The sequence below is a fragment of the Acinonyx jubatus genome, chromosome C1 (genome assembly GCF_027475565.1).
Source record: "Acinonyx jubatus isolate Ajub_Pintada_27869175 chromosome C1, VMU_Ajub_asm_v1.0, whole genome shotgun sequence".
Taxonomy (NCBI): domain Eukaryota; kingdom Metazoa; phylum Chordata; class Mammalia; order Carnivora; family Felidae; genus Acinonyx; species Acinonyx jubatus.
The window spans coordinates 84,957,383-84,984,552 of NC_069381.1; the positions used below are offsets into that span (position 1 = coordinate 84,957,383).

Genomic DNA, 27,170 nt, shown 5'->3' on the forward strand with positions numbered 1-27,170 from the left:
AGACAGTATATTCGCTGTAGCTATTTCTTAAAACCTACCCCCTTACTTTACCCACGATTTGATTCCTCACTATAGAATTCAATGAAAGTTTGCCCAAACCTCCTCCTTTCCCAAGTGGCCTACCCACCCCAGTTGGCCATCACACAACCAAGAGGCTTGCTTTGTTCCAGCTTGCTTCCAGTCTGGCTGCACAGTTCACTGAAGTGAGCCCAACTCCACATCTTATGCTAAGAAAACTCAGTTCTGAATCCTAGTTCTGCAACTTGGTAGCTGTGTGACATTGTTCCTTCTAAATCTCTAAAATAGGGATAGTAAAAACATACTGTCCTTCCTATTCATGGGGTTGTAAACATGTAAAAAGTTATTCAAACTGTGAAGTAATATGCTAATATTAGTTCTTATCTAGTCACTATGCAAAGGACAATTAAATTCAAAGACTTTAATATATGGTAAAACATAAAACTAAAGTTGTTAGGTAAAGATTTAATTATTCATTTGAAACAGTGCTTGAAACAATTTATAAGAGCTGGAAAGCACTAGACACAGGAAATCAAGTCTAGTCCTCTGCCACAAACTGTGCACAGGACAGTACTGAACTTTTCTGAGCCCAAGGTTTTTCATTTTTCAAATGAAGAACTGGTCTGCAGAAGGGATTATCATCCTGAGGCTTCTCCAATCAGTGTTCAGAAGCTGCTGCAAGAGGTAAGGGGGAGGCAGAAAGAACAGAAACAGAAAAGCTGGAGCATTCAAGGCCCTCTATCCCTCCACCCCAGGAAAGCTCAAATTTTCTCAGTTTTTGTACACTGAGGCCTAAAACCTGTAACTGATACTCTTAATGGTGACTCTGAGTTCTTAAGGGAAAGCTCATCAGGTTCCTCACATGGCCACAACTTCCAACTCACCTACCAATGAGCTTTATTCTCAAAGTCCACTTGCAAACTGTCTAAAAAAGATCTATGGAAGCCATGCCATCCTCTGGCAAATTCTCAGATCAGTATAGCAAGAGCCATGTAACTGCAGGAATTCAGAGTCATGAATCTTCTTGCCACGTATATAATGTTTCTCTGTGAAAAATGCATCCAGCTGATGAGTTCCAATGTGTTCCAATGCAGTCTTGCATATACCTCACAGAGCAGGCAAGAGCTCTGAAGTCACAGCGCTGGTTCTTAATAGATGGGCCACCATGGGGTGCCTGGGTGGCTCAGTCGGTTGAGCGTCTGACTTTGGCTCAGGTCATGATCTCACGGCTCGTGAGTTCGAGCCCCGCGTCGGGCTCTATGCTGACAGCTCAGAGCCTGGAGCCTGTTTCCGATTCTCTGTCTCCCTCTCTCTCTGCCCCTAACCCACTCACATTCTGTCTCTGTCTCTCTCAAAAATAAATAAACATTAATAGATGGGCCACCGTGGACAAATAACCTTCCCGACTTTCAAGAGAAACTCCCCGGGAAAATGCGCATAACTATAAACCTAATAATGTGATTTTTTTAAAGGATTAAATGACATAAAGTGTGTAGAATGCCTAATACATTGCACACAGTAAAAACAATAAATGTTAGGGATTTGATGATATAATAATATGTTTATAATGATGATATAAAAATGGTCTAAAATGCTGTGTCTTGCTATAATCCAACTGCTTTCCTTACTGGAATGAGCTCAAAAATATTACCAAATATTTGAAAATAAGTTTATGATTTAGCTCTGATAAGTTCAACAGTTTACATTCTAAAAGGGATTTTTGGCATCTCTGATCAGACTTTGAAATATTGCTATTACTCTGTAAAAAATAAAACTATTGAGGTTAAAGAAAATTACGTATGCAACCATATATAAACACTTTTCTAAATCGGCCTTCAATATTTTAAGAGTCATGGAAATATACTCATGAAGGTAAATTCTTCATTCAGAAAGAAAGGGATAGATGATTTCTGAGAGAATTGAGATGCTAGTCACATATAAACACTAGCTGCAGCATGCTGTAGGAAAGCTTCTTGGAATTGTCTAATTTGGGGGATTAAAAGAAAGCCTCACATAAGCACTGCTTTCTAGGACCCTGATTTATAGACTGTAACCATTCCCATGGTTGTGCTGCAAACTTCTTCAATGAGTTCTGGAACATTATGCAAAGAGTTTCACCATTTAAGATGTCAGTCCCTCAAAGAACAGAAAGATCAGTGCCATGTTTCACAATCCAAGGACTTACCAGTAAACCATAAAAGAAACTGGAGTAAAACAGTGCCGAGAACTGAGGCTGCAGAAGTCTAAGCACTGTCTTATACATATTAGCCTTTGTACTGTGATCATTTTCCCCCAAAACAGTATTGATGCAAATCTAAATTTAGAGACCATAAAAAGAGCTGTTTTCTAAGAACAGTAGATAAACACAGGTCTTTTTGTTTGTTTGTTTTAATCTGAAGCAAGTTATAAAGAAAGCAATTTATCCAACTTGATATTGGATCGTGTTTTTATCTGTTGAAGATAAAAACTCAAAATGATCTAATTAACATATAAAGCAATATCTAGTTAAAGCAAGAAGATGCATAAGAAAGATAAATATTAGGTAGTAAATAATAATTCTAAAAAATGAGACATAGACAGTACTGAAGGAGTTCAGCATTACTCCCACTTGGAAAGCACCTGAAGACAACTCCTGAAGACAGGATATAGGCTGGACCTTAAAGGGTGGAAAAGATGGGGGAACTTGATCTTGGGGGAAGAACAAGATGGTAGGAACAACTTAACAGAGGTGGGAACTGTTGGGCAATATTTAGCATGGTATTAAGCAATTATCTAGAAATAGCTATTGCCCGACTTGCCTCTAACAAGTATCTCTTAATTCCCGACAGCTTTATCATGTGCCAATTCCTGTCAATGCCAGCTCTATAATATATCTAGAACTGACTTCATTTCTTTTATCACTACCTTAGTTTGAGTCCTTAATGCCACTTGCCTGAATGACCTTAATAATCTTCTAACTCATAGCACTGCCACCAATGTTTCCTTCCTTTCAGAAGCACAGAATGCTTTGTAAAATCCATTTTTATAATTAGGATTTAATACTTTTGTCATTCTACATTCAAATAAAAAATAGTTTGTGACTGGGGTGCCTGCGTGGCTCAGTCGGTTGACTGTCCGACTCTTGCCTCGGGTCGCGATCTCATGGTCATGGAAGCCAGCCTCATGTGGGCTCTGCGCTGACAGTGCAAGCCTGCCTGGGATTCTCTTTCCCTCTTTCTGCCCCCTGCCTCAAAATAAACAAACAAAAAAAAATAGTTTGTGATTTTCTAAGTTAAAAAATATCTTCTCAACATACAGAAAAATCAGAAAATTTAACTTGCTATTAAGAACTCTGTGGGGCACCTGGGTGGCTCAGTTGGTTAAGCACCGACTTCGGCTCAGGTCATGATCTCACGGTTTGTGAGTTCAAGCCCCGTGTCGGGTTCTGTTCTGACAGCTTGGAACCTGGAGCCTGCTTCGGATTCTGTATCTCCCTCTCTCTCTGCCCTTCCCCCGCTTGTGCTCTGTCTCTCTCTCTCTCTCTCAAAAATAAAATAAACATTAAAAAAAAATTTTTTTAAACAACTCTGTGAAGCCCCACATGTATCTTTTATATATAAACATGAATCCTAAATCAGATCACTTAAATCTGTGAGGTAAAAGAAAGCTGAGCCAGCAAAGATGTCAAAAAAACACACCACAAACCACATAATCAAGAGTGACTAGTTTTCTATACAGAATATCGGTCTTGGAGTTGTTTTTTTTAATCTCCACATGCGTTTTGCTTAACATTTATGTAACACTGATTTTGCTGACACTAAGAAAAATTATGCACATGCCCACTGTATACAAGATACATAAAGTTGAAGACAAAAGAGCTATAAAATTTATGTTATCACACATAAATGAGAAGATCCACATATGAATTAAATGAAAGAATTTTAATTTAAAGTACATAATTCCAAAAATAAACCAACTTGGGCTAGGGTGGGAAGGATAAGTAAATAAATAAGCAATTCAACTCAGCAAATATTTGTTGCATACTGATTATATGTTTTGGCACTGTGATAAAGCACAAAGGGAGATGTGAAGATGAGTAAATCAGGAAGTTTATGTGCCCAACACATAAACACATAAAGTAACTGAATATTCTGTATGGGATGACGATGTATCAGGATTGTGCAAGTAGAAGAATGGTACAATCATATCTGCAATTTAAAAATAAAACTATTAAGTGGGAGAGAAGATGGCTATTAAAATACTGACTAAAAACAGTTCCAGTAGAAATGGAAAGAAAAACATTTTTAATATGCCCATGATTCCGCAGGTGGTCAAAATAATTCCAAAGTGACTGAAAGAACAGGAAGCTTCCTCAGATGCGTTCTTCTAAGGTTACGTGGCAGTGTAGAGTGTGGATCCCCTTATTACCTAGTTTAGTGTTCACTGTACAAGGTTAGACTTTATCATTTCTACATTAGTCCCTGGACAACAATGAAATCAATTCAATGCTTTTGAAAACTAACAGTAAGAACTACTACAAGGTCAAAACAATGCTGATTATCACAATGAGTCTTGTGCTATGAAAAAAAGGAAGGAAATGAGTTGTTACTTTTTAAAAGTAATATACATATTTTCCAAACTAGAAATGTATTATATAAACAGAGGAACATATGGCAATAATCAAGGTCACTCATGCAACAGCCAGAGAAAGTGGAAGCATTTCGTAATGATGAGAAAATTATACAATCTTTTCCCTGAAGTCAGCTGCAACTGATAATGCAGTTTTTATGCAGAAATCATTGCTACCTGGTTTCACTGAACTGTCTCATTTATCTGTCCTTTAAAATGTCTCAAAACCATTTTAGTCACCAAATTTTAAAAAAAAGATTCATTCTATCACACAAATGACTAACAAGAAATGGTAAATACCACATAAAGAAAGTGTGCCAGAATTTGTAATTTCTTCTTTCTTTGGCCTGTCATCTTCAGGTCAATGTATCCAGGTAAGAATTGAATAAAAAGAATGAAGGAGGGGCGCCTGGGTGGCTCAGCTGGTTAAGCGTCTGACTCTGGATTTCGGCTCAGGTCATGATCTTACAATTCATGTGATCAAGTCCCGCATAGGACTCTGTGCTGATAGGGTGGATGGAGCCTGCTTGGGATTCTCTGTCTCCCTCTCTCTCTGCCCCTCCCCTGCTCTCTCTCTCTCTCTCTCTCTCAAAATAAATAAATAAACATTAAAAAAAAGACTGAAAGGAAATATACCAAACTAGTAACTAACTATGGTTACTTCCAGGTACTGGGACTTCAGATATTTTCTTCCTTATACTTACTATATTCTCCTAATTTTCTATGAGTATATATGTCAGTTATCATCAAGAAAAATAAAAATATTTTTTAAAAACAGTTTTTTCTAAAGCAGAGACAATGGTAAATGAAAAAAATTCTGGTTCTGCATGACTAAGGTGCCAAATGTTTAACCTTAAGAATTCAAGAAAAAGACTGTTCTTGCCGTCTCTGTAGTGAGAAAAATCCCTGATATTTCATTATCAGGAATGCCTAAATACAACCAACTTGCCTGGCTCTACACAAATAAATGGATTTTCCTTTGATTAGAAAAATCCTCAAAATACAAATTTCACAAGTGTTAGAAATATTTGTTACTTAGGAATTCCAAATAACATGATTTTAAAGTTTATATGTTTATAACTAGTATATGAATTGGGAAAAAACCTAAGATTTACTCAGTGAAAATTTGAGCATCTAATGTATCTTGGTTAAGGTAACCTTTGCCTGAAGTTAGAAAACAGGCCAGGTTTTTTGGCTTCTAAATCTAGAGGACATTAGAATTGATCTCAGTTAGTATTCTCCATACTTTTTAGTGCCAAGTCTTTTTTTCCAAATAAATTCTTTTTTTTTTTTTTAAATTTTTTTTCAACGTTTATTTATTTTGGGGACAGAGAGAGACAGAGCATGAACGGGGGAGGGGCAGAGAGAGAGGGAGACACAGAATCGGAAACAGGCTCCAGGCTCTGAGCCATCAGCCCAGAGCCCGACGCGGGGCTCGAACTCACGGACCGCGAGATCGTGACCTGGCTGAAGTCGGACGCTTAACCGACTGCTACCCCCAGGCGCCCCCCAAATAAATTCTTAAATAAAACATCAATAGGGTTAAAGATCAAGGCTCCCTGGGGATTTATTCATTGCTATTTGGTCTCAAGTACTTCAATTACTGCAGAATTGCTGAAGCAGCTTCATAAATCCTGGTACACTTTGAAAACCATTGATCATGTCCGGTGTTCCTCCCTGTCCCCACATCCCCTTACAGTTAGGAAACCTGAGATCCAAAGAACTTAGAGGACTCCTTAATTACTGCCTGAGCAAAAGTAAAACCAAGAACTTTTAATCTGCAATTAAACTCAACCTTTTCCATTATTACTTTTTCTTTACCAGTTCTACTCAAAATATAGTCAGTTTTTACCCAACATATATATTCTCAGTCTTGTGTTAATTAATCTCTAGGTAACCAAGGTTTCTGTGGTACATATGTATGTATTCATTGGTGTCTGTGTATTTCTATAATACCTCGAAGATTCCAAAGTGCTTCGTGACTCTCTTTAACTGTATAGTTCCCTGTGTTGGGAAGGTATCTGCCTTACTGTTCATTTAGCAAACCTCTTATAATTCATTTTTTAAAGTACTTTATTGATACATAATGCACATACCGTAACATTCACCCATTACAAATGTACATTCAATTTTTAGTAAACTTACCGAATTGTGCAACCACATGTAGTTTTAGAAAATTTTTATCACTTCGATCAGATTCCATATGTCCATTTATAAGCAATACCTGTTCTAAACCCCAGCCAACCAATAACTACTTTCTATCTTACAGATTTGCTTTTTCTGGACATTTCATATAAACAAAATCCTACAATATATGGTCTTCTGTGTCAAACTTCTTTCACTTAACATACATGTAATTAATATCTATGCCAGGACTACTAATTCTTCACAAGACAAAAGGAAAGACTTCAGAGTCTGAAGTAAATTAAACCTAATCACACTCTGCTACATGATCAATTCACTACAAATAAAATCCAAACGGCTGACGTTGGATTAGAGAGCCTAGTGATCCAACCCTATCTACTTATCTGACCTCAGACCCACTTTTCTCCTGCCTGCTACTCTCCAATAAGCCCTTCTTTGGTTCCTTCAATGAGCCAAGGTCATTTCCACTTTAGAGTCTTTGCACAAACCATTCCCTTTGACTGGAATATGTTCACTCTTTCTTGATTCATATCTAATCTTAAGTAACACCACTTTAGAGAGGCCTCCTTTGACCACCCAATTACAAGAGACCCAGCCAAATCTCTAACATATATCAGTCTACTTGAATTTCTTATACTTCCCACTACCTGATGTTTATTTTGTTGTTATTGCCTCTCCTTCCTACTAGAATGTAAGCTCTTTGAAAGCAGAGACCTTGTTAGACAGATTTATCAGCGTATCCAAGGCAAGCAAATAATAAATAGGCAAACAATATTTGTTGAATAAATGAATCACTAAACCTCTTAATGATGTCTAACTTGGTAGCCTTTACTACACATTCCCTTTAACAAGAAACATTTTCATAGGAATATGGGGTTTGCAATAAAAAAAACTATTTTATGGCATGCCCATAATAGAATGTGTATCAACTGGTTTTGTGTGTTTTGAAGTGTTAGTCTACACACCTACTTACCTTCATTAATACTGATAATCAAGGGGCGCCTGGGTGGCTCAGTCGGTTGGGTGTCCGACTTCGGCCCAGGTCATGATCTCGTGATTCATGGGTTTGGGCCCCACGTTGGACTCTGTGCTGACAGTTCAGAGCCTGGAGCCTGCTTTGAATTTTGTGTCTCCCCCTCTCTCTGCCCCTTCCCTACTCATGCTCTGTCTCTCAAAAATAAATAAACATTGAAAAAAAAATACTGATAATCAAGAGTCTAGTTAATAAACTACAAAGTTGATGAAAAATACTGAATAGTTGATTCTGAGCTCTCTATGCTGCTTTAGGAAACAATGATAAGATAGGTTCAAAAGGGGCTAACAAACTGACAGGCTTAAAAAAATCTGTGCCCATTATTTCCAGGTTAGGAATTCCATACTGCTACTCTTTAACCTAAGGTAAAAATGTTGTAAAACATATACTATTCAGGTCTGTCACATTACCCAAAACAGTACTTGTGTTCAATAACTTGAAGGCTGTTTTTGAACTCATGGGAAAGCTTTCACAGAGATGACAGAATCTCTTTCGAAAGTGGTGCCCACTTCCCTTTTAAAAAATTGAGAAAGACAGCATGGCAAGGTAACCTGTTAACATTCTACATTTAGCAAACATATTTCTGAGAACTGAAATCTACTCTTTCAATTAGGCCATGCTAAAAAAAAAAAAAAAAAGCACAAGTTCATTAACTTTCTAAGAAAGTTTTTATCTGTCTAGTTTGGTGATTCTCAAAATGTACTAGCAACTTCAGCATCACCTGAGAATTTGCTAGAAATGCAAATTCTTAGACCCCCACCCCCACCCCAGATCTACTATATCTGAAAATTTCAGGGGAAGGCCAGCAATCTCTTTTATAAGCCCTCTAAGTAATTCTCATGAATACTAAAGTCTGAGAACCACTCACGTAAGTTATTGTTTTTCCCATAAATGCTAACCCTAAATACTTAGAAGAAAAAGAGCAGCTACTATAAGGAAGGGGACTTTGAAAACCTTAGGTATTATGCAGGGTATCTATACATTTGTTTTAAAATGTAAAAGTGCCATGAATATAATGACTGTGCTTTATCTTAGAACACTTAGAAACAGTGTCAATAATTACCTCTTTCTCCTAGAATATAAATAACTTGGGTGGTACAAAAAGTATACTTTCATAGAAATTTCATCAAATACCTAAGGCAGAACCTAAAAAGGCACTTCCTGTTTTTCACACAAGTAGTAAGTCATTTTCATACCCAGATTAGAGAATAGAACCAAGATGGGGAAACAATGCTTTGTAGCTGCCCAGAAAAATCCTATATAAAACTGAGAGAAAGGTGAATTGTTAAAAATAATCTATGTAATATGGATATGATCTTAAGGGCTTCTATGGAGACTGTCAATTCTCACAGTAAATTTCCTCTCAAATACCTTCATCTATTTCAAACATGAGAACAATAACACTGTACCTGTCTATCAACCTAGAGGATCAGGAAGAGGACAGGGTCACCCTAATTTAGTTCCTGCCAGTCTAAATAACAGATATGCATGTGATGAAGACAAAAATCTTTTGAAAAGTTTTATGTTTAGAAAGAAGCAAAAAACTTTAAATGATAAGTCATGATAATTTAGACCAAAATATGATGGAAAGGGGCTAGGTAACTTTCCTCACCAGAAATCAAAATAAAACCAATATGAAAAAAATATATATACTCCATTAGCTTAAGGTTTATTACACATCTTTGTGTATCACATGATTAATTTATTCTTCTCTTTTTTTCCTTTCTCCTGGCAACCATCAGTTCTTAAAAAGTACATGGCCTACAGGAAAGAATACTGGACTATGAATCAGGAAATTCCATTCACTTACTCCAGCACAGGAATGTTCAAGAGGGTTTTTAAAAGTGTAAAAAAGAGGGGCGCCTGGCTGGCTCAGTCAGTTAATCATTGGACTCTTGATCTCATCTCAGGTCATGATCTCATGGTTCACGAGATAGAGCCTGGCTTCCTTGAGATTCTCTCTCCCTCTCTCTTGCCCCCTCCCCTACGTGAGCACAGGTGCACAAACTCTCTCTTTCAAAATAAATAAACTTTTAAAAAAAAGTGCAAAAAGGCCTTGAATTGGCAAGGTTTTTTTTTACGTATGCATTTTATTAGAAGACAAAAGAGAGCAAAATTCTTTGCCAATTTAAATGTAATAACTAAGTGCAAGTAATGAATACTAAAAGGTGAATCATTTATATCTTTTCTCTGATTCTTCAGAACCAAAGGCAATATTTCTGAGATGACTGGCTAGCATGTCAATTAAATTGAGATATTCTTCCTAGGTAACGCAGAAAATAAAGACACCTCTAAAGCAACAGACACAAACTGGTGTCCAATGTAAATGTATCTTCTTGTTGTAAATATCTATTTTAAATTATGCTTTCCAGGAAGACACACTGGGGATATCTCATTTCATAGATTCTAAGATGTACATTTTTTTTTCTATTAAAATATATCTGAAATAGGAATAAGTCCTAACAAGGAATTAAGTCTTAAAACCACTGTTGGCCATGAGCAGTCACAGTTGCCATAGATCATATATGTGTGAACATCAGAACACAAGATACCAAACTTCAGCAGCTTGGAAGAAAATCCCAGAAACAGTTATGGAGCACTCTTTTAACTCCTCAAAACTAAGACTGTTGGGTTAAAAATAACCAATACACTGAGATAATTACATAGGTGGCTTAAAAGCCTAATATGATTGGCTTTTGGCTCTTTTACAGATTCCTTTAAGAAATGCTGTATCACGATGCTCGTGATGGGACAGAAAATAATAACCATATGGAAAAACATGCATCAGCGATGCAGAGTGAGTTATTTGGAAGAGTGTGAAATGGCTTTAGGAATACAGAACCAATTTAATTAGATTAAATTTCCCTGGTTTTGTATGCGAAAGCTGGATATAAGATTAAAGTCTTTCTGTAGCTAATTTCAGTGGTCTATTCAATGAGGGGGAAAAAGATCTAAGTTCTAGGGAAATAGTATAAAATATTTAATATTTAAAAATTTAGTACACATTAATGTATTACATAAAATAACATCTTAAAATTCATGAAATATAACAAAATCTACCTGCAATCTGTAGTTTTCTAAAACACTTTTGCTAACTACCATTAAGAAAAAAATCTTCGTAGCATTACCTGTAAACCACAGCAGCCTACAGCATTTATTATGGAAGCATTGTGAATAACTCGGTAAGAGATTCCCAGTTTTGTTGCTCTCAGAATAAGATCGCTGTGTGTGGTAGCCCTGTAGTGGGAAAAGATCAGGTTGGATTAAAGTAACACTGACTTTTTAAGAGAGTAAAGGTATAATATTTCATGAGTTCAAGCCAATCAAAGGGTTATGGGGGCTCCTTTTCCTCAATTCGGGGGCTTTCTGACAAGAAAAGTGTTAAGTCTACACATGCCCTTCACGGTGCTAAACTGCACTTGTTACCCTTTTAGAGCAGCCTTGGTAGCTACAGAGAAAAAGGGAAGTTGTACTTACTCTTTTGTCCCTTTAATACCTGCAAACACATCTGTGGAATGGAAGTTCAGCAAGTGAACTCCTGAGCAGCAATTCTCAAACTTTTTCGTCTTAGGACCCCTTTAAACTCTTAAAATGACTGCTCTGAGTTCTAAATGATGGCACAACTAGACCTACTCTATATTTTCTGCTCTATTTTGAAGGTTTCTTTTTTTCTATTTTGAAATACTACAGAACAGATGATAAAGAACATTTTTATAGGCTATCAAGTTCTGCCTTTATATTAGGGTTCTATCTGACATAATCGTAGTTGCATTTTACATCTGTCTAGCAGTGATTTTATTTATAACTGTTTTCAGTCTGGTTACTGTATATAATTGTATGTGTGCATGTGTATGTGAGTGCACATTCTGCCTGTTGCCTTTCCTTTGTTGAGATAAATCTAATGATTATGATAAGACTTTGGTGGAGAGAGAATATATGTAAATGCAAGTATGGATACTATGAAATGTAACCCCACATCAATTTAGAACTGCATTATTAAAAGCCTTTTTCCCCTGGATGAAAACTCCAGGTCCTGCTGGGGAAAGCAACATTAGCATGTTTGAGAAACTACATACAAACCAGCAGAACCTGTCAACTGGTCAATGCATACCAAGTAGGAAGATCAAGGGCTTTCACCCCATGAGGCAGTCAGAAACAGATTAACAAATGCCCACCAGGGAAGCCTGTTTTTAATCACACATAAAATAAAAACTAGTATGAAAAACAATCATTAATTTGATTTAGAGCAAGCTTTTAAAAAATAACATAAATGACAGTTATAAAGAATGTTTTTAATATCATCTTCAACAGAATTTCACTACTTAACACTAAGATTAAACAATACTGAATTAGTTATTTGGTGAGTTATTTGAACAGATGAGCAGAAAGAAAACCTGGTTTAAAATTATACCTCTCTTTACCACAACTTCATTTAAAATGACCAGATGTGGTTGGTATACTATGAAGATTTAATGACCCGACAAAGTGATCTGATTTTGTGAAACTGCCATGAATGTGATTAAATGAGTCCCTCAGATTTCTGCTATGAAAAAATTGGTATTTTATCATCATGATTACCCAAATTATACTGCTTCATGCAAAAGAAAAAACTGGCTTGAAACACAGGTTTAAACCATCATATTGGGCATTCCTTCTAGATCACGAATCATGAAAATGCTTCATTTTGGTGACTGGAAAAGTGTGTGTGTGCGTGTGTGTGTGTGTGTGTGTGTGTGTGTAAAAACAAATTTATTACTACTTCTGGGCACATGGCTCTATCCAAAATCACGTGTGTATATGTATGTATATATGATTTTGGATAGAGCCACGTGCCCAGAAATAGTAATAAATTTGTCTTAATAATATTCTTATTACTTGGAATTGCTCTGAAAGCAATTTCAAAAGAGATTCAAGAATGTTCTGATCAATGGAATCAATAAAATAAAGAACATAAAGATGACCAATTTAAATGTGTAAGACTTGGTATGTTTATTTTATAATAACGTTAGTTTGCAGATACAGTACTGCCACATTTGACAGTGCTATGGCTTGTGATCTGAAAGTTCATTAACATTTGTAATGATATGCTGAAAGTGATGTTCTCATAAAGTACTGGAAGCATTATAAATTGGAACAGTCCTTTGAAAAGTAATTTGACAATACATGCTTGAAAATATCCATGTTCAAAACTTTTGTTTTTTTTTCTTTGGTATTATAAACTTTTTGGAGAAAAAAAATCCAAAATGTAGGGATGAGAGAATGGAAGGAGGGGAAAAGGGTCATATACATTAATCCATACACGGCAGCTTTACTTATATTGGAGAAATAAATGGACTAATGATAATAACGTTGACATCTATTGAATAGCTACTAGATGCCAAGCACATCCATTGCATGGAATGGAAAAAAATCAAATGACCTACATTAAAGCAAACAGAAGACATGTGAATAAAGATATGTTTTTATGTATGTGTATGCCATGAAGGAAAAGGCACACAACATAAGGATAAAAAAAATTATGTGTTCACTGCTTATAAAATATACACGGCTACAGAGCATACTAAAATAAAGAATGGAATAACAAAATGGAATCACCATTAAAATTTGTTTAATCGTGACCTTGGTCAACTAAATTCTTTATGGGGATAGAAAGCTTAAGACTGTCATTGCTCACATGACTGGGTCAGATCTATTGACATACAATTTTTTTTAGAGTCATTTATATTCTTTATGTGATTAACTTCCACATTCCTATCAGTAACCTGGATAAAAGGGAAAAGATGAGAACTATATCAACTGACTTAACTGACTTTCAATTACCTTCTTTCAAAATTTAAAAGTGGATGATGGTGATGGCTGCACAACAGTGTGAATGTACTTAATGTCATTGAACTGCACACTTAAAAATGCTTAAAATGGTTAATATTATGTTATATAAACCTTATCACAATTTAAAAAATATTAGAATGAAGAATTTGAGATTAAGTACTTTTCAAAGTTTATATTCAGATAAGGGGAAAGGGATTTAAAAATAAAAAATTTTTGTGGTTGTACATAAGGAAGAATTTTGGTGCTTTGCTGCATTCCGTATTTTCTTCCAGGTTTATGCATTTAATGCACACAAATCCTAATTCTTCAAGGCCCAATGAAAATGTACACATTCCCCACCATTCTGTCTGCAAGTACCATATCTCAATAGTAATCCAGTCGGTAAATTAAAAATAACCAAGGTACAGTAATTATTACACAAATCTGAATGTAAGATTATGCATGATTATTGGTCAATGACATAGAGCAAATTAATTGCCCAGGAGTTTAAAAAAAAAAAAAAAAAAAAAAAAGGCCGCCCTCATTCCTGAATCAAATAATGGAGGACTCATGGAGGAGGTGGCATCTGAGCTGGGTCTTAAAGAATCTACTATTTTACTGAACAGAAACTGGGGATGACTACAGTTGACACTGCTGTACAGTGTATCTGAAAGTTGTTAAGAGAGTAGATCTTAAGGTCTCTCATCACAAGGAAAAAACTTTTTTCTTTCTCTTTTTTGTATGATAGATGTTAACTAAACTTACTGAGGTAATCCATTCAAAATATGAGTCAAGTCATTTCACTGTTTACCTTAGACTTACACAGTGCTGTTATGCCAATTAAATGTCAATAAATTGGTAATAAAAGAAACAAACTGGCAAGAAAAGTCTATTTTAAGGAAAAAGTACGAGCAGCAAAAACATGGTAGATAAATACTGCAAAAACACTTACGAAATGGCAAAACTGTACAATCTGACTCTAGCACAATAAAAACAAAGAGTAACCAAAGAAGAAAGTACATAGACTATTAAAAGACTTAGGCCATGAAGTCAACTTCAGTGTCTACTCAAGGTTTTTGAGCAGGGTAGTAATAGCATCAAGGCATTTTAGGCCTCAATTTTTCATGTATGTGGAATTCTCCCTTCTACCCCGAGTTCCACAGACCTCCTCCACAATTTCCACCTCCTGAATTCTACACAGACCCAGCTCAAGCACCAACTCCTCCATAAAACCACCACAGAAAAACTCCAAACTCTTTGCCTTTTAATTTACACTTTTTTATCCTCATCCTCGACCTAATCTTTCAGCAGTGTATCAGAGTTCACCACTCTTTCCTCTCTAAAGTATCTCTTTTCTTGGCTTCTGTGACAACACACTCTTGGTTTTCTTCCTCCTCTGGCTCTTGACAGACCACGAAATACAAGTTTCCTAAGGCTTGATCCTAGGTCTTCTTTTCCCCTTGTTCTTTTCTAAAGTGATTTCAGGGGCACCTGGGTGGCTCAGTCGGTTGAGCGTCTGACTTTGGCTCAGGTCATGATCTCACAGTCCGTGAGTTCGAGCTCCGTGTTAGGCTCTGTGCTGACAGCTCAGAGCCTGGAGCCTGCTTTGGATTCTGTGTCTCCCTCTCTCTCTGCCCCTCCCCCACTCATGCTCTCTGTCTCTCTCTGTCAAAAATAAATAAACATTAAAAAAATTAAAAAATAAAGTGATTTCATCCATTTCTCTAGCTTTAAACACCGTATCTCTCCCTCTCTCCCACCCCATATATACTCATGAATTCAAAAGCCACATATCCAAGAAAACCCCTTGAGCTCAAGTAGCAGATATCAAATTGCTTACATGACATCTCAAATTTAAAACATTTCCAGAACCAATTCTTGTTTTCCCCTACAAGTTTTCATCATTTCAAGAACTGGCACTATCAACTACTCAGTCACTAAAGCCAGAATTCTGGAAAACTTGCTTCTTTCCTTTTCCTCACCTACATACATAATACTGGCATTCCTCCTTCTAAATTCTTCCCAGTTTGCCTTTTTCTGTCTTCCAACAGAGCCACCTTGTCTCCCTAAATCCCTTCATGCAAGCATTTAGAATGATCATTTAAGAATGTCAATCAGACTGTGATTCTTTCCTGCTTAAAAACCACCAAAGATGTGCCAGAGTACTTCAAACAAAACCCTACCCCCACCAAGGCCTTACAAGATCTGGGTCTCACTCACTTCTTTAACTCCCTCTCATTCCCTCTCCCTGCTACTCCAGTCATTTTGGCCTTCTAGGTCTTTGAATACATTCTTGCTGTTCTATCTGCTTACAATGTTCTTTCCTTCTGCTATTCCTTTCATCTTTCAGACATCTGTTTAAATATTACCTCAACAAAAAGGATTTTCCATATACCCTGCACAAATTAGCCTATTCCTGTGAGTCCTTTTTTTCCCTGACAGGCCTATCAAAATTTTAATTTGTTATTTTTTCTTTCATTGATGTCAGCCTCCCTTACTAAACTGTGAAGCCTGTGTTTTATCATCTAACATATATCCAGCATGTAGGAGTGCCTGTCATGATATACGTGTTCCAAAGATATTTATTGAATGGAGAAATGTCAGTCTAAGATGTGCCTCATCTTCCTTTGTGACCCCAGGCAAAATATTAAACAACTCTTTCCATTAATATTTCATTGATATCTACTATATTGTGAGGGAAACTAGGGAGATAAAATTGTGAAGGACAGCCTACAAATATAAAAGGTAGAGGTATATATTTATTTAAAAAAATGCATTGTGAGGCAATGTATGAAAACTCATATGAATAATACTTCAGCAGTTAGAAACAGAACTTCTCATCTGGGTAATAAAAGACTGCATCACTGAGAATATGATGTCTGAGTTAGGCTTCAAAAGATGGCTGGACTCTGACAATCAGAAATATACCAAAAGGTATTACAGATGCAGGGAAGAGTTTGAACAGATGTATAGAATGAGAAATCAAGATGATGGTGGAAGAACAAACTGGTTGGCATGAGTGTGGGCAAACCAGTACAAGAGAACCAGATACAGTTAGAAGGGCAGGCTGGACAGTACCTTTCATGTCTGGCCAACAGAGCTACTAATTCCCACTTGAGCTCAAGTAAGATTTTCAAATTGTGGCTTCACAAATATAAATTTGGCTACAACATAGGTAATGAAATAAGAATCTGTACCTGGACCAGACAAAAGGCTACTATATTAAACTAGGGAATAAAAAAGATATAAAAAATTTTGGTTAAAAAAAAGAAAGGTCAAAAGCAGTGCTTCTCATACTAACTAGTAAAAGGTCAATACTTTAAGTTCTAAATGGTCATGGAACAATAGTTTTGTAAAATGCAATCAAAATTAATGATTAGGAAAATAAAATATAAAATACAAAATATAAGCTCCAAATTATGAGATTCAGCAGAGATAAAATTACTTCTAAAAACTGCTATAGAATTTCTAAATGCTTACTCTCAATTTCTGTAGTCCTCATCATGGACTAGTAAATTTGTGGGCTGGGACCAGTCTATAAACCTCACATTGAGCAGCACTGGTTTATTGGGCTCTGTCAGTGACTAGATGCCATGGAAGTCAAAAGTAACTCTGAGATTACTCTTTTAGGTGACTGTAAGAATTGTTATACCATCAAGTAAGAAAGTTTGGTGAGTTCAGAAGGTGTCACTATAAAAAAATATGCAATTTTGGCAGGAATCCAGTGCAATAATGAGAAAATCCTACAAGAGTTTCAAGACATTTTATACATAGAATTTTTCATCACCTTTATTTTATTTTACTATTTTCTGGCTAAAAGAAATAAATAAAAGAAAAATAGGTACTGCTAATTTGGAGGAAGACTTACAGAAAACAATGTCATAGGCTAAAACAAACTGTTATTTTTAAATGTGTGATTATACAATGTCATTTGCAACCAAGCATAATAAGGAAACATAATCTCTGGCATACCATACTGATGTAAATTACTTTTTTTTTTTGACAGACACATGCACATGTAACTCCATTCTTTTTGAAAAACATCCTTGGTGGTGAGTTCATAGTGCTTTAATTGTCCTTATGTTCCTTAAATCTGTGACATAAATCTTGGGTCACCAGCTGGAGACAAAGAACTCCTCTGTTTTGCTTGACATTAGAGATTGATGATGCTTGACTAGACAAGTAGAAACCCATCTTTTTAGTAATGGGGAAAGAACAGAGCTCCCAAGGGATATAAGAAATTGAAATCTGAGGCTTGACAGATTTTTAAATTCAAGGCAAGTAAAGTGACAATGTTGATAAATATGAAGTGATTAAAAAAGAAAAAAAAAGCCTAGGATAAAGGAATCAGAAGATGCTTGCAATTTACCTGAAAAATAAATGGTAGGTATAACTCTTGATAATGTAATAAACTTATTAATAATGATATACTAGTTAGGTCATTTGATGTCCTAAGTTATCTTCTAAAAGAATAGCAAAAGCAATGATACAAACTTTAGAACAGACCCTTAATAACCAATGTAAGAGTTACATATGATGACATCCTTATCAAGCAGATTTTCTTCACTAATCTCAAAGATAATGAAACTTTATGAGATTTTAGAACCTACGTAAACACAGTCCTTTATTAGGACCTGGCAAGTAAAAGTTTTAAATGGAATAATTCTTACCGAGTTAAAAACAAGCAAATAAAATATCTGCTTTGACTTACCCAAATGGATCACCAACCACAAGGAATGCAACATCACAGATATCGGCATCCTTTAAAATATTATCTGCTTCTTGTTCCACTTCTTCTCTATCAGCAAGAATCAATTTTCTTCCGTAGAACTCTTCCTACAGATTTAAGTCCAATATCAATATGAGACAGCAGGTGACACACACACACACACACACACTAATCTCTGTCTGGGGCTGGTGCAAATTTTGGCAACCATCCAGACATCCATACATAGATCACTGAATAGGACTCATCAGTGAGCTAGCACTCTATAACATGTTGCAATTAAACTCTGTCTTTGGGGCTATCTTAATATCCCAAGAGGAGGTAGACCTCCTAACATCTGAGACTTTCTGCATTTTAAATTTATCTAAATCTGAGTCTAACAGACCAGGCAGAATACTGTAGAATGAACAGAGAACATGTTTGTACGAGCCTTACTTCATAAACATACTAATAAAAATGAATATATTAAATAATAACTATAAACATACATGGTAATTTGGGTTTAATTAAATTTTCCATAGGAAAACCTATAGGACTCTGGCTAAAATAAAAGGTAACTTCAATGAGAAATAATAGAAAATTAAGATTCAGTTATTTACAGAACCAGCAAACATTCCTATATAATTGCAGGAAAGATTGATTGAAAACTGTATTTCTGGGGTGCCTGGGTTGAGTGTTAGACTCTTGGTTTTGGCTCGGGTCATGATTCTAGAATCATGGGATGGGCCCCACGTCAAGCTCCATGCTGAGCCATGAAGCCTGCTTAAGATTCTCTCTCTCTCCCTCTGCACCTCTTCCCCACTCATTTTTTCTCTAAAATAAATAATAAGAAAATAAAAAAATAAATAACAATTGTATTTCCTACTTCCTGCTAAAAAGGCAGAGATGCAGGGGAGAGAAAAGAATTCTAAGTATATAGGAAGTCTCAACACAAACTGCTTTGTGAACCAATTCCCTGAAGTTCAACTCTAAAGAATAAACCCAGGAGGCTGACCTTAATGGGTGGCAGCATGTAAGTACAGAGAGTGAACTGATGTGCCAGTGGTCATATGGCAGTGGTTACAAACTATTATGCAAAGTCATGAATCTTATTAACTGATTTCCTGTGGAATAATATGTAATTCAAATATAGTAAAAGTGGATTCATAGACAAATACTATTTCTTACATACTGAGAAGTTTGAGCTATAAAGATTACATTAGAAGTCAAATGTTACAAGGACTGCTATAATAGAAGCGTTATCTGGTACTCAATATCTGTCAAGCAAAAGAGTAAATGAACAAATGATTAAGCATTTGAAGATAAAGGCTATAGTTCCAACTCTGATAACTATTTCTTAATACTTAACTAGAATCTGTTCTTGAAAAAAGATCCCTTCCCTTTCTCTGCATATCTTTGCAGAGATGTTCCAGAAGTTCCCAATGACAATGACGTTTTTACAGATAAAAAGTGTTCTCTTTATTTTCACTTTTATATTTTTTCTTAATAATTCATTTGCATATAACTTCCTTTAATTTCATGAGCCCAGAAAACTTACCAGTGGTAGAACATTTATATTCACATATATCTAAGACATACACATGATTACTGAAAACTGAAGAAATTTTTTTTTTCCTGAACTTCTAACATCTTTTAATATGAAATATATTGTCAAATTGGTTTCCATACAACACCCTGTGCTCAACCCACAGGTGCCCTCCTCAATGCCTATCACTCACTGAACTTGTAACATTTCTTTAAAAAATTTTAAAAAATCATGTGACTAGCTTAATGCTAGCAGTAATTTTAAATCCTATTTAATACTTTATGATTCAACAACAGAAAACCCCACTCTTCTCAAGACTTCTATCATGTATCACTCCATATTTATTACTTAAGAAACATTTCATTATCTAATTGAAACACAGTATTAAAAAAAAGTATCCACATATGCATAACTGTGCACATACACCCCAAACACTCCATTATAACCAAATAGCTGATCCTTTTGAAAAAAAATGTAAAAAAGGGAAGAGATAATAAAAGTAGTAAGAAACTGGTATTACATTATTCTTAATTTACCTACTTGTTTATTCATTTACTCAAAGAGTATTTCTTGTTTTAAAAATTTTTTAATGTTTATTTATTTTTGAGGGAGAGACAGAGCATGAGCAGGGGAGGGGCAGAGAAGGAGGGAGTCACAGGACCTGAAGCAGGCTCCAGGCTCCGAGCTGTCAGCACAGAGCCCGACACGGGGCTCAAACTCACAATCTGTGAGTACATGACCTGAGCCGAAGTCAGACGTTCAACTGACTGAGCCACCCAGGTGCCCCAAAGAATATTTCCTATACACAACCTCCAAGCCAACCTCTATGCTTGTTGTCGGCAAATAGTGCTGAATGAGACATACATGGCCCCTGTCCTGTGGCTTATAATGTCTAGTGGGGAATTATCTAACCACATCATTAAGTGCTATAGAAGCATGGAATCTAAGAAGAGTCAGGGAAGGGGCAGGAGGGAAAAGCAGTATTATTTAACAAATAATTTTAAATTTATATTATACATTATCAAATGACTCATTAGCCAGTTTTTGTATAGCATCAGCCCTAATCTCCTCCATGAAAATGAAGGTAAAACTCAAAAAACTCATTGCTTTAAGTTGAAAGCAATGTTTAAAGCTTCTTGCTTTAAGTTGGCAGGTTTTGTATAAGGAGGGCAAGGTAAAAAGTCAAAATTAAAATTACTTTTGGGTATTCCTGGAAGGATACATGAAAAATTAGTAATAACTGCCTCTATGAAAGGGAACTGGGCTAGAAATATTGCAATGTATATACCATTTAGTATCTTTTAAATTCTTTTTTAAATGTGTATTTATTTTGAGAGAGAAAGAGAGACTAGGGGAGGGGCAAAGAGAGAGGAGAATCCTAAGTAGGCAAAGAGAGAGAGAATCCTAAGCAGACTCTATGCTATCAGCACAGAGCCCTACATGGGGCTCGATCATACAAACCGTGAGATCATGACCTGGGCCAAAACCAAGGGTTGGGACCCTTAATCAACTGAGTCACCTAGGCACCCCTAATATCTTTTGAATTTTATACCATACAATGTATTACCTAGTCAAAAAAAAAAAAAAAATAGAAAAGTAGAGGCCAGAAGTAGAATGTATAAACAAACAAAATCTTAAGAAAACAAAATCTTAAACACACACACACATTAACATTTAAAGAAAGGACAGAGAAATAGGGTTTACAAAAGGGACTGAGAAAAATGGAAAAGTACAAATAAAACCAAGAAAAAGTCATGTCTTAAAAGCCAGCTTCAAGGATTGAGCAAGTATGTCAAAAGCAGTAAAACAGGTAAGAATTGAAAAGCATCCTCAGGCATTCTCAGCTATTAAATAATGGCTCAACAAACAAATATTTCAGAGGAATGGAAATCAGCTCACAGGAGTATGAGACATGAGTGAAGTAGGGACAATAAAAGTATGCTGCTTTTTCAAAAAACTTTGGATAAATAAGAGAATAGTAACTATGGAGAAAAGATGTTTAAAAGTGGAGAATTTTGGGGTGCCTGGGTGGCTCAGTCGGTTGAGCATCTGACTTCGACTCAGGTCCTGCATCAGGCTCTGTGCTGACAGCTCAGAGCCTGAAGCCTGCTTCAGATTCTGTGTCTCCCTCTCTCTGCCCCTCCCCGACTCGCTCTGTCTCTGTCTCAAAAATGAATAAACATAAAAAAAAAAAAAATTAAAGGAGAGAGTTTTCAAAAGAGACAATACCTGAATATGGTTTCAGGTTCAGGAGAGAAGCATATTAAGACAGACTGAACATAAAGAAGACAGAATAATTGATGGGAATAAAGTTTCAGAGGAAGAGGTTTGAGAAAAACACATCTACTTAGTCTTGAACAGGAAGAGAACTTCAATCTAACAAGCCATTTTCTATTTATTTATTTATTTATTTATTTATTTATTTATTTATTTTGAGAGAGAGAGAGAGAGAGAGAATACAAGCAGAGGGGCAGAGAGAGGGAGACACAGAATCTGAAGCAGGCTCTGTGCTGACAGCGCAGAGCCCAATGCAGGGCTCAATCCCACAAACTGTGAGATCATGACCAAAGCCAAAATGAAGAGCTGGACACTACTGACTGAGACACTCACACGCGCCTAACAAGTCATTTTCTAAGACTGGAGGGAAGACAGATTCAGATTTAGGGCAAGGACAAATGGGAAGTTAATGGGAAGTTAATGAAGGTCATAGCTGGTTGCCTCATCTTTCTCAGTGGGAAGGCCTTTACTGTCTTCTCCTCTATCCCTCCAATATCATTCCACAGCTATCAGATAGGAAGACAGGAACTAGAGTGAGTTGGTACCCAGATGAAGTAGATTAGGAAGAAAAGGGAGGGAACACACATACTGGAAGAAAATGAAAGTTATTTGAGTGATGCCCAAGAACAAGTATAGCAAATTATTATGCTTGTTTTTTCCATGCTTTTGCTCATAATTATTTTTTCTTCAGTAAAGAACACTATGCTCTTTCTCTTCCCTTTACCAAATCTTATCTATAACAACTGTGTCTTTCTCTTCCCTTTGCCAAGTCTTATCTATAATAACAACATTTATAGTATATTTACATTAGGATCACTCTGGGGTCAGGCATAGTTCTAAGAACTTATGCCTATGAATTCATTGAATCTTCGTTATAATCTATGAGATAGCCCCTATTTTTATCCCCGTTTTAGACATAAGAAAAAGACCACAGAAAAGTTAACTGATTGTCCAAAGTCACAGAACCTTGGTTGATTACAAAACATCACATGTATCATAAATAAGCCATAGACAGGCAGAGCTTAGTGATCTCCTCTGCTTTTACAGGGTGGCTACAGCCCCAAAGTTAGCTCCTTTTGGCCATAGCTGCTTTCTCTATTTACCCTGCGGAGCCGTGCAAATATTGCCATTTTCAATCTAGACTATGAAAACAAAAGAAATAAAACAAAAAGATTGGGATGCATTATTTTAAGACACAGCTTAAATTCCATCTATTCTGTAGTCTCCCTTGACCACCATGGACTGAAGTGATCTTTTTTTTCTTTTTTTAATGTTTATTTTTGAGAGAGCGCAAGCAGGGGAGGGACAGAGAGAGAGAGGAAGACATAGGATCTGAAGCAGGCTCTGCTCTGACAGCAGAGCCTGATATGGGGCTCAAACTCATGCACTGTAAGATCGACCTGAGCTGAAATTGAATGCTTAACCAAACTGAGCCACCCAGGTGCCCCATGAAGTGATCTTCTTTCTTATATGGATTTCAATTAGAATTAATAACTAGTAATTATTTATTATGTAAGGCAGCTTCTCCTAATTCATGAAAACAAGAGCACTGGCTTAAGTAAGATCATCTAAGTTCTTCCCAGCAATATAATTTTATAGCTTCTTTCACTGTTGTCATGAATTGTTATTTAAATCTTCCTTTATTATTTATGTTTTCCTGGGTATAACACAGATAAATCATGAACCACTTGAGAACAAAGGCCATACCTTTTACTTCTTTGTATAAGGCACTACAAGTGTATCACACCAAATCGGCATAGAAGATCATAATTTATTCACAGAAAGTGCCTAAAGAAATTCAAAGTGGTATATAACAAAACTAAAACTCTTCCCTGGATTCACTGTCTCTAGTTTAATGAACTTTTGAATACTACAGAATATATAAACAATACTACCTATTTGACAATTTGAAAACAATAGCTTTCAATGTAAGAACAGATAAATTCCAGATTTGTTTAGTAACATCTATATATGGCTTTCATAATTTTGTGTGATTATTGATAAAAGAAAGCACATGTTCACTGCAGAAAATAGGTTTTTCCAATCTTTTTTTTGCACTGTGTAATAATTATCCAGTTATTGAGTCCAGATTGTACATACAGGTGTGAGCACGTGTCAACAATTTTTAAAAATCAATTTGTTTAAAGAAAGAAAAGGTAGAAATGAAAAAATAAAAAGGAAGTCACTGAAGAAAAAGTGGCTCTGACATTTTACTCGGCAATATAAGGCATGAATTTATTTATTTATTTATACCTTAACTTATTCTAGAAAAGAGTCACTAAAGGTGGCTGATGTCACACAGAAAGTTGCTCAGGGAAAAACATGAACTAAAGACCTGGAGAAAGTCATGAAGAACAGACTGATGGAATTTTGTGATAAGAAGATTCAAAATTGACCATTTTGCTTGAATGCTACCTTTCTCTGAAATTATTATTCTGTGAAGCTATGATCTACCCCTGAGTATACAGAGACACTGTATGTTACAAAGGTGAAGAGTGGTGGTTCTCAACTCAGGACTGCCTCGGCTCATATTCTGGCTCTATCACTCATTATCTGTATGACCTTGGGCAAGTTTCTTTGTGCCTGTAAACTGTGAACAGTAATTATAGAATAATAATCCTGTTCCACATATAAAGCACTTAGAACAGTACCTAGTAAGTATTCTATTAATATTAGCACTTATTATTGTAGAGAAATGGATATTCCAGCACCTTAACAAAGAAAACATAATTTACCTGTAGGTGAGGTTGGGCCCAGCCCAAATTCTACATTTTTGGGAAAAGAATACTTGAAAAAATTACAGCAACCAACATTACCATTTAGTTAGCACTTAAAATTTACAAAGCACTTTCAAATATATCATCTTTTTTTAAGTTATCTTTTTAATGTTTATTTATTTTGAGAAAGAACTCAAGCAGAGAGAAAGAGAGAGAGAATCCCAAGCAGGCTCTGTGCTTACAGTGCACAGTCTGTGAGACAGAGCCCCGAAATGGGGCTCTGACAAACCGTGAGATCATAACTTGAGTGGAAAATCAAGAGTTGGACGTTTCACCAACTGAGCCACCTCAAATATATCATCTTAATAAAACCCTACCTTAATAAAATCTCCAATTGGTTATTATCTCTATTTTCACAAATGAGATAATTGAGGTTTAGATAAATCCAGAAATGTGCCTATCAACAACTACCATTTCTGGAGACTTTTGTGACAGGCACTACATTAAGAACCTATGAGGTGGGCATTCTTATCCCCATTTCACAAATTAAAAAACTAAAGTTAAAGGACTTGTCCAAGGTTACATGGTAACATGTAACAGAGAAGATTTAAAGTCAGGTCCAAACTTTCCTCTATGCTAAATCCTGACATCTTACCCTAAAAAATGCTGATGTGTTTTATTTGTCTCTACTCTCTTAGAAGAATTTAAGTCCATTCTAGTTTTCCTTAATTACTGGTAAGAGAGGAATACTTATTATTTTGAGCTTAGACACTTTGCTTCCATCCTAACAAATCAGAGTCAACAAATCAAAGCTGGTCGTTAGATGCAACTTTCATATCAATACCAATTCAAGTAGCAGTCCTTAATTCCTTACAACTCTGAGACTAGAATTCCCTGGGCTGTGAATCTGAGAGGGCATTAGACCTGAAATTCTCTAGGTCATTTTTTTTGTTTAGAAGCCTTGAGAGACCAGACAATTCTAAAATCCTCTCCCTCCTCCTATAACACGTCCAACACTCTGTTCATTTTAATTTACATTCCATTTGGAGTTTGACAATGGACATGAACTACTTAACCCCTCCTCCAAAATGTACTGAGCCCTTAACAAGAGCCAGCTAAATGCATGATAAATTAACAAATCCTAAGTTTATTAAGTCCCAGGCTTATTCAGTATACACAAGAGTATGTGTATAAGCCTTACGGGGAGTCTTTTTAAAGGTAAGCCGTCTCTGGATAGGATACAGACAGAAAGGCGATTACCATTCCCTATGGAAATACTTCAAAGGGAGAAGCTTTCAGCGTGGTTTCTGCATATATAACCAACTCATTAAGGCTATGTCAGTACCTCATTAGCACTCAACTCAGAAAAAAATGGACTATCTCATGAAATAAGGGATTTTGAGAACTATCCCCAGGAGTGTAAAGTAACTTTCCTTTCCTATTTACTGGAGAAAACCACAAAATTAGACTTGTAAAGTAAGACAAAAGCACCCTTTCATTTTCCAAGTCACTTGGTTGTTGTATTATTTCCATTCTTGTACTCCTCAGATCCTTAATGAGCAGGGGATGGGTTTTAAAAGGTTTCAACAAGCAGACCTGAAAATTGCGTTCAGCTTAGTGTAATGAAAATCAGCTGTTAGCTTTCTTCCCAGGACTGGAGATCCTTAAGCACCTACCAAGACTTCCTTCCCTACAGTCAGGATTGAGGTATAGGCTTCCAGATACACCCGACTGCAGCGTCTAACAATTTCCAGGCCCTTGACTGTGATGTCCTTGGCATCGCCCAGGCCCAGGCCGATCAGGTAAAGCATTTCAAAGTCCAGGGAGACTGCAGGACGAAGCGAACAAGAAAAACATGTGTCAGCTACACCGAGGATATCTAAAATCTAGTGATGAACATGGAAACTGAAAACCAAAACAGCCGGAGAAGAGGCGGCAATCACGAGCGAGGTCTGAGAACCTCACTCCACGCCTCTTACATAAGGACTGGAATGAATGTTTGTGAACAACCCTACCCCGCATTTTCTCGTTACACCAACCTAGGAGCACACAATTACCCTAGAGAGAATTGTAGTTGGGTCCCCAAAAGCCTAAAAGCAGCCTTTCCGAAAATATAGCTACCGAAAGCGATGATTCGCGCACAGAGAAAATCCACGCCGCCGGCCTCACCGACGGTGCCGCAAAACGTCAGCGCCTTTACTGCACTTTACGACTAGCTGGAGGGGCGGGTAAGTCGGCCTCTGCGGGTGGGGTGGGGGAGATCTGCCGGCTGCGCCAGAAGTGACCCGCCCGCTGCTAGGGTGGGGAAGCGAA

General features: G+C 36.4%; 1 protein-coding gene across 9 annotated transcripts in view; it reads right to left on the reverse strand.

Annotated features, from left to right (window-relative positions):
• Window positions 1-27,170, reverse strand: part of DPH5 (diphthamide biosynthesis 5) — a 70,975-nt gene that overhangs the window by 25,044 nt on the left and 18,761 nt on the right. For 6 of the 9 annotated variants that reach the window (XR_001430473.3, XR_008295088.1, XR_008295087.1 and 3 more), the window contains exons 1-4: window positions 26,979-27,134; window positions 26,534-26,685; window positions 18,324-18,448; window positions 10,933-11,041 (exon numbers count right to left, since the gene is read on the reverse strand). Coding sequence is in view for 1 of the 9 variants with exons in the window: in XM_015073850.3 (XP_014929336.1) it covers window positions 10,933-11,041; window positions 18,324-18,448; window positions 26,534-26,668 (369 nt within the window). In the remaining 8 variants the exon portion in view is untranslated. Of the gene's footprint in view, window positions 1-10,932; window positions 11,042-18,323; window positions 18,449-26,533; window positions 26,686-26,914; window positions 27,136-27,170 lie in introns of those variants that run through there. The other 3 variants (XR_008295091.1, XR_008295089.1, XR_008295090.1) reach the window with 3 other exon arrangements.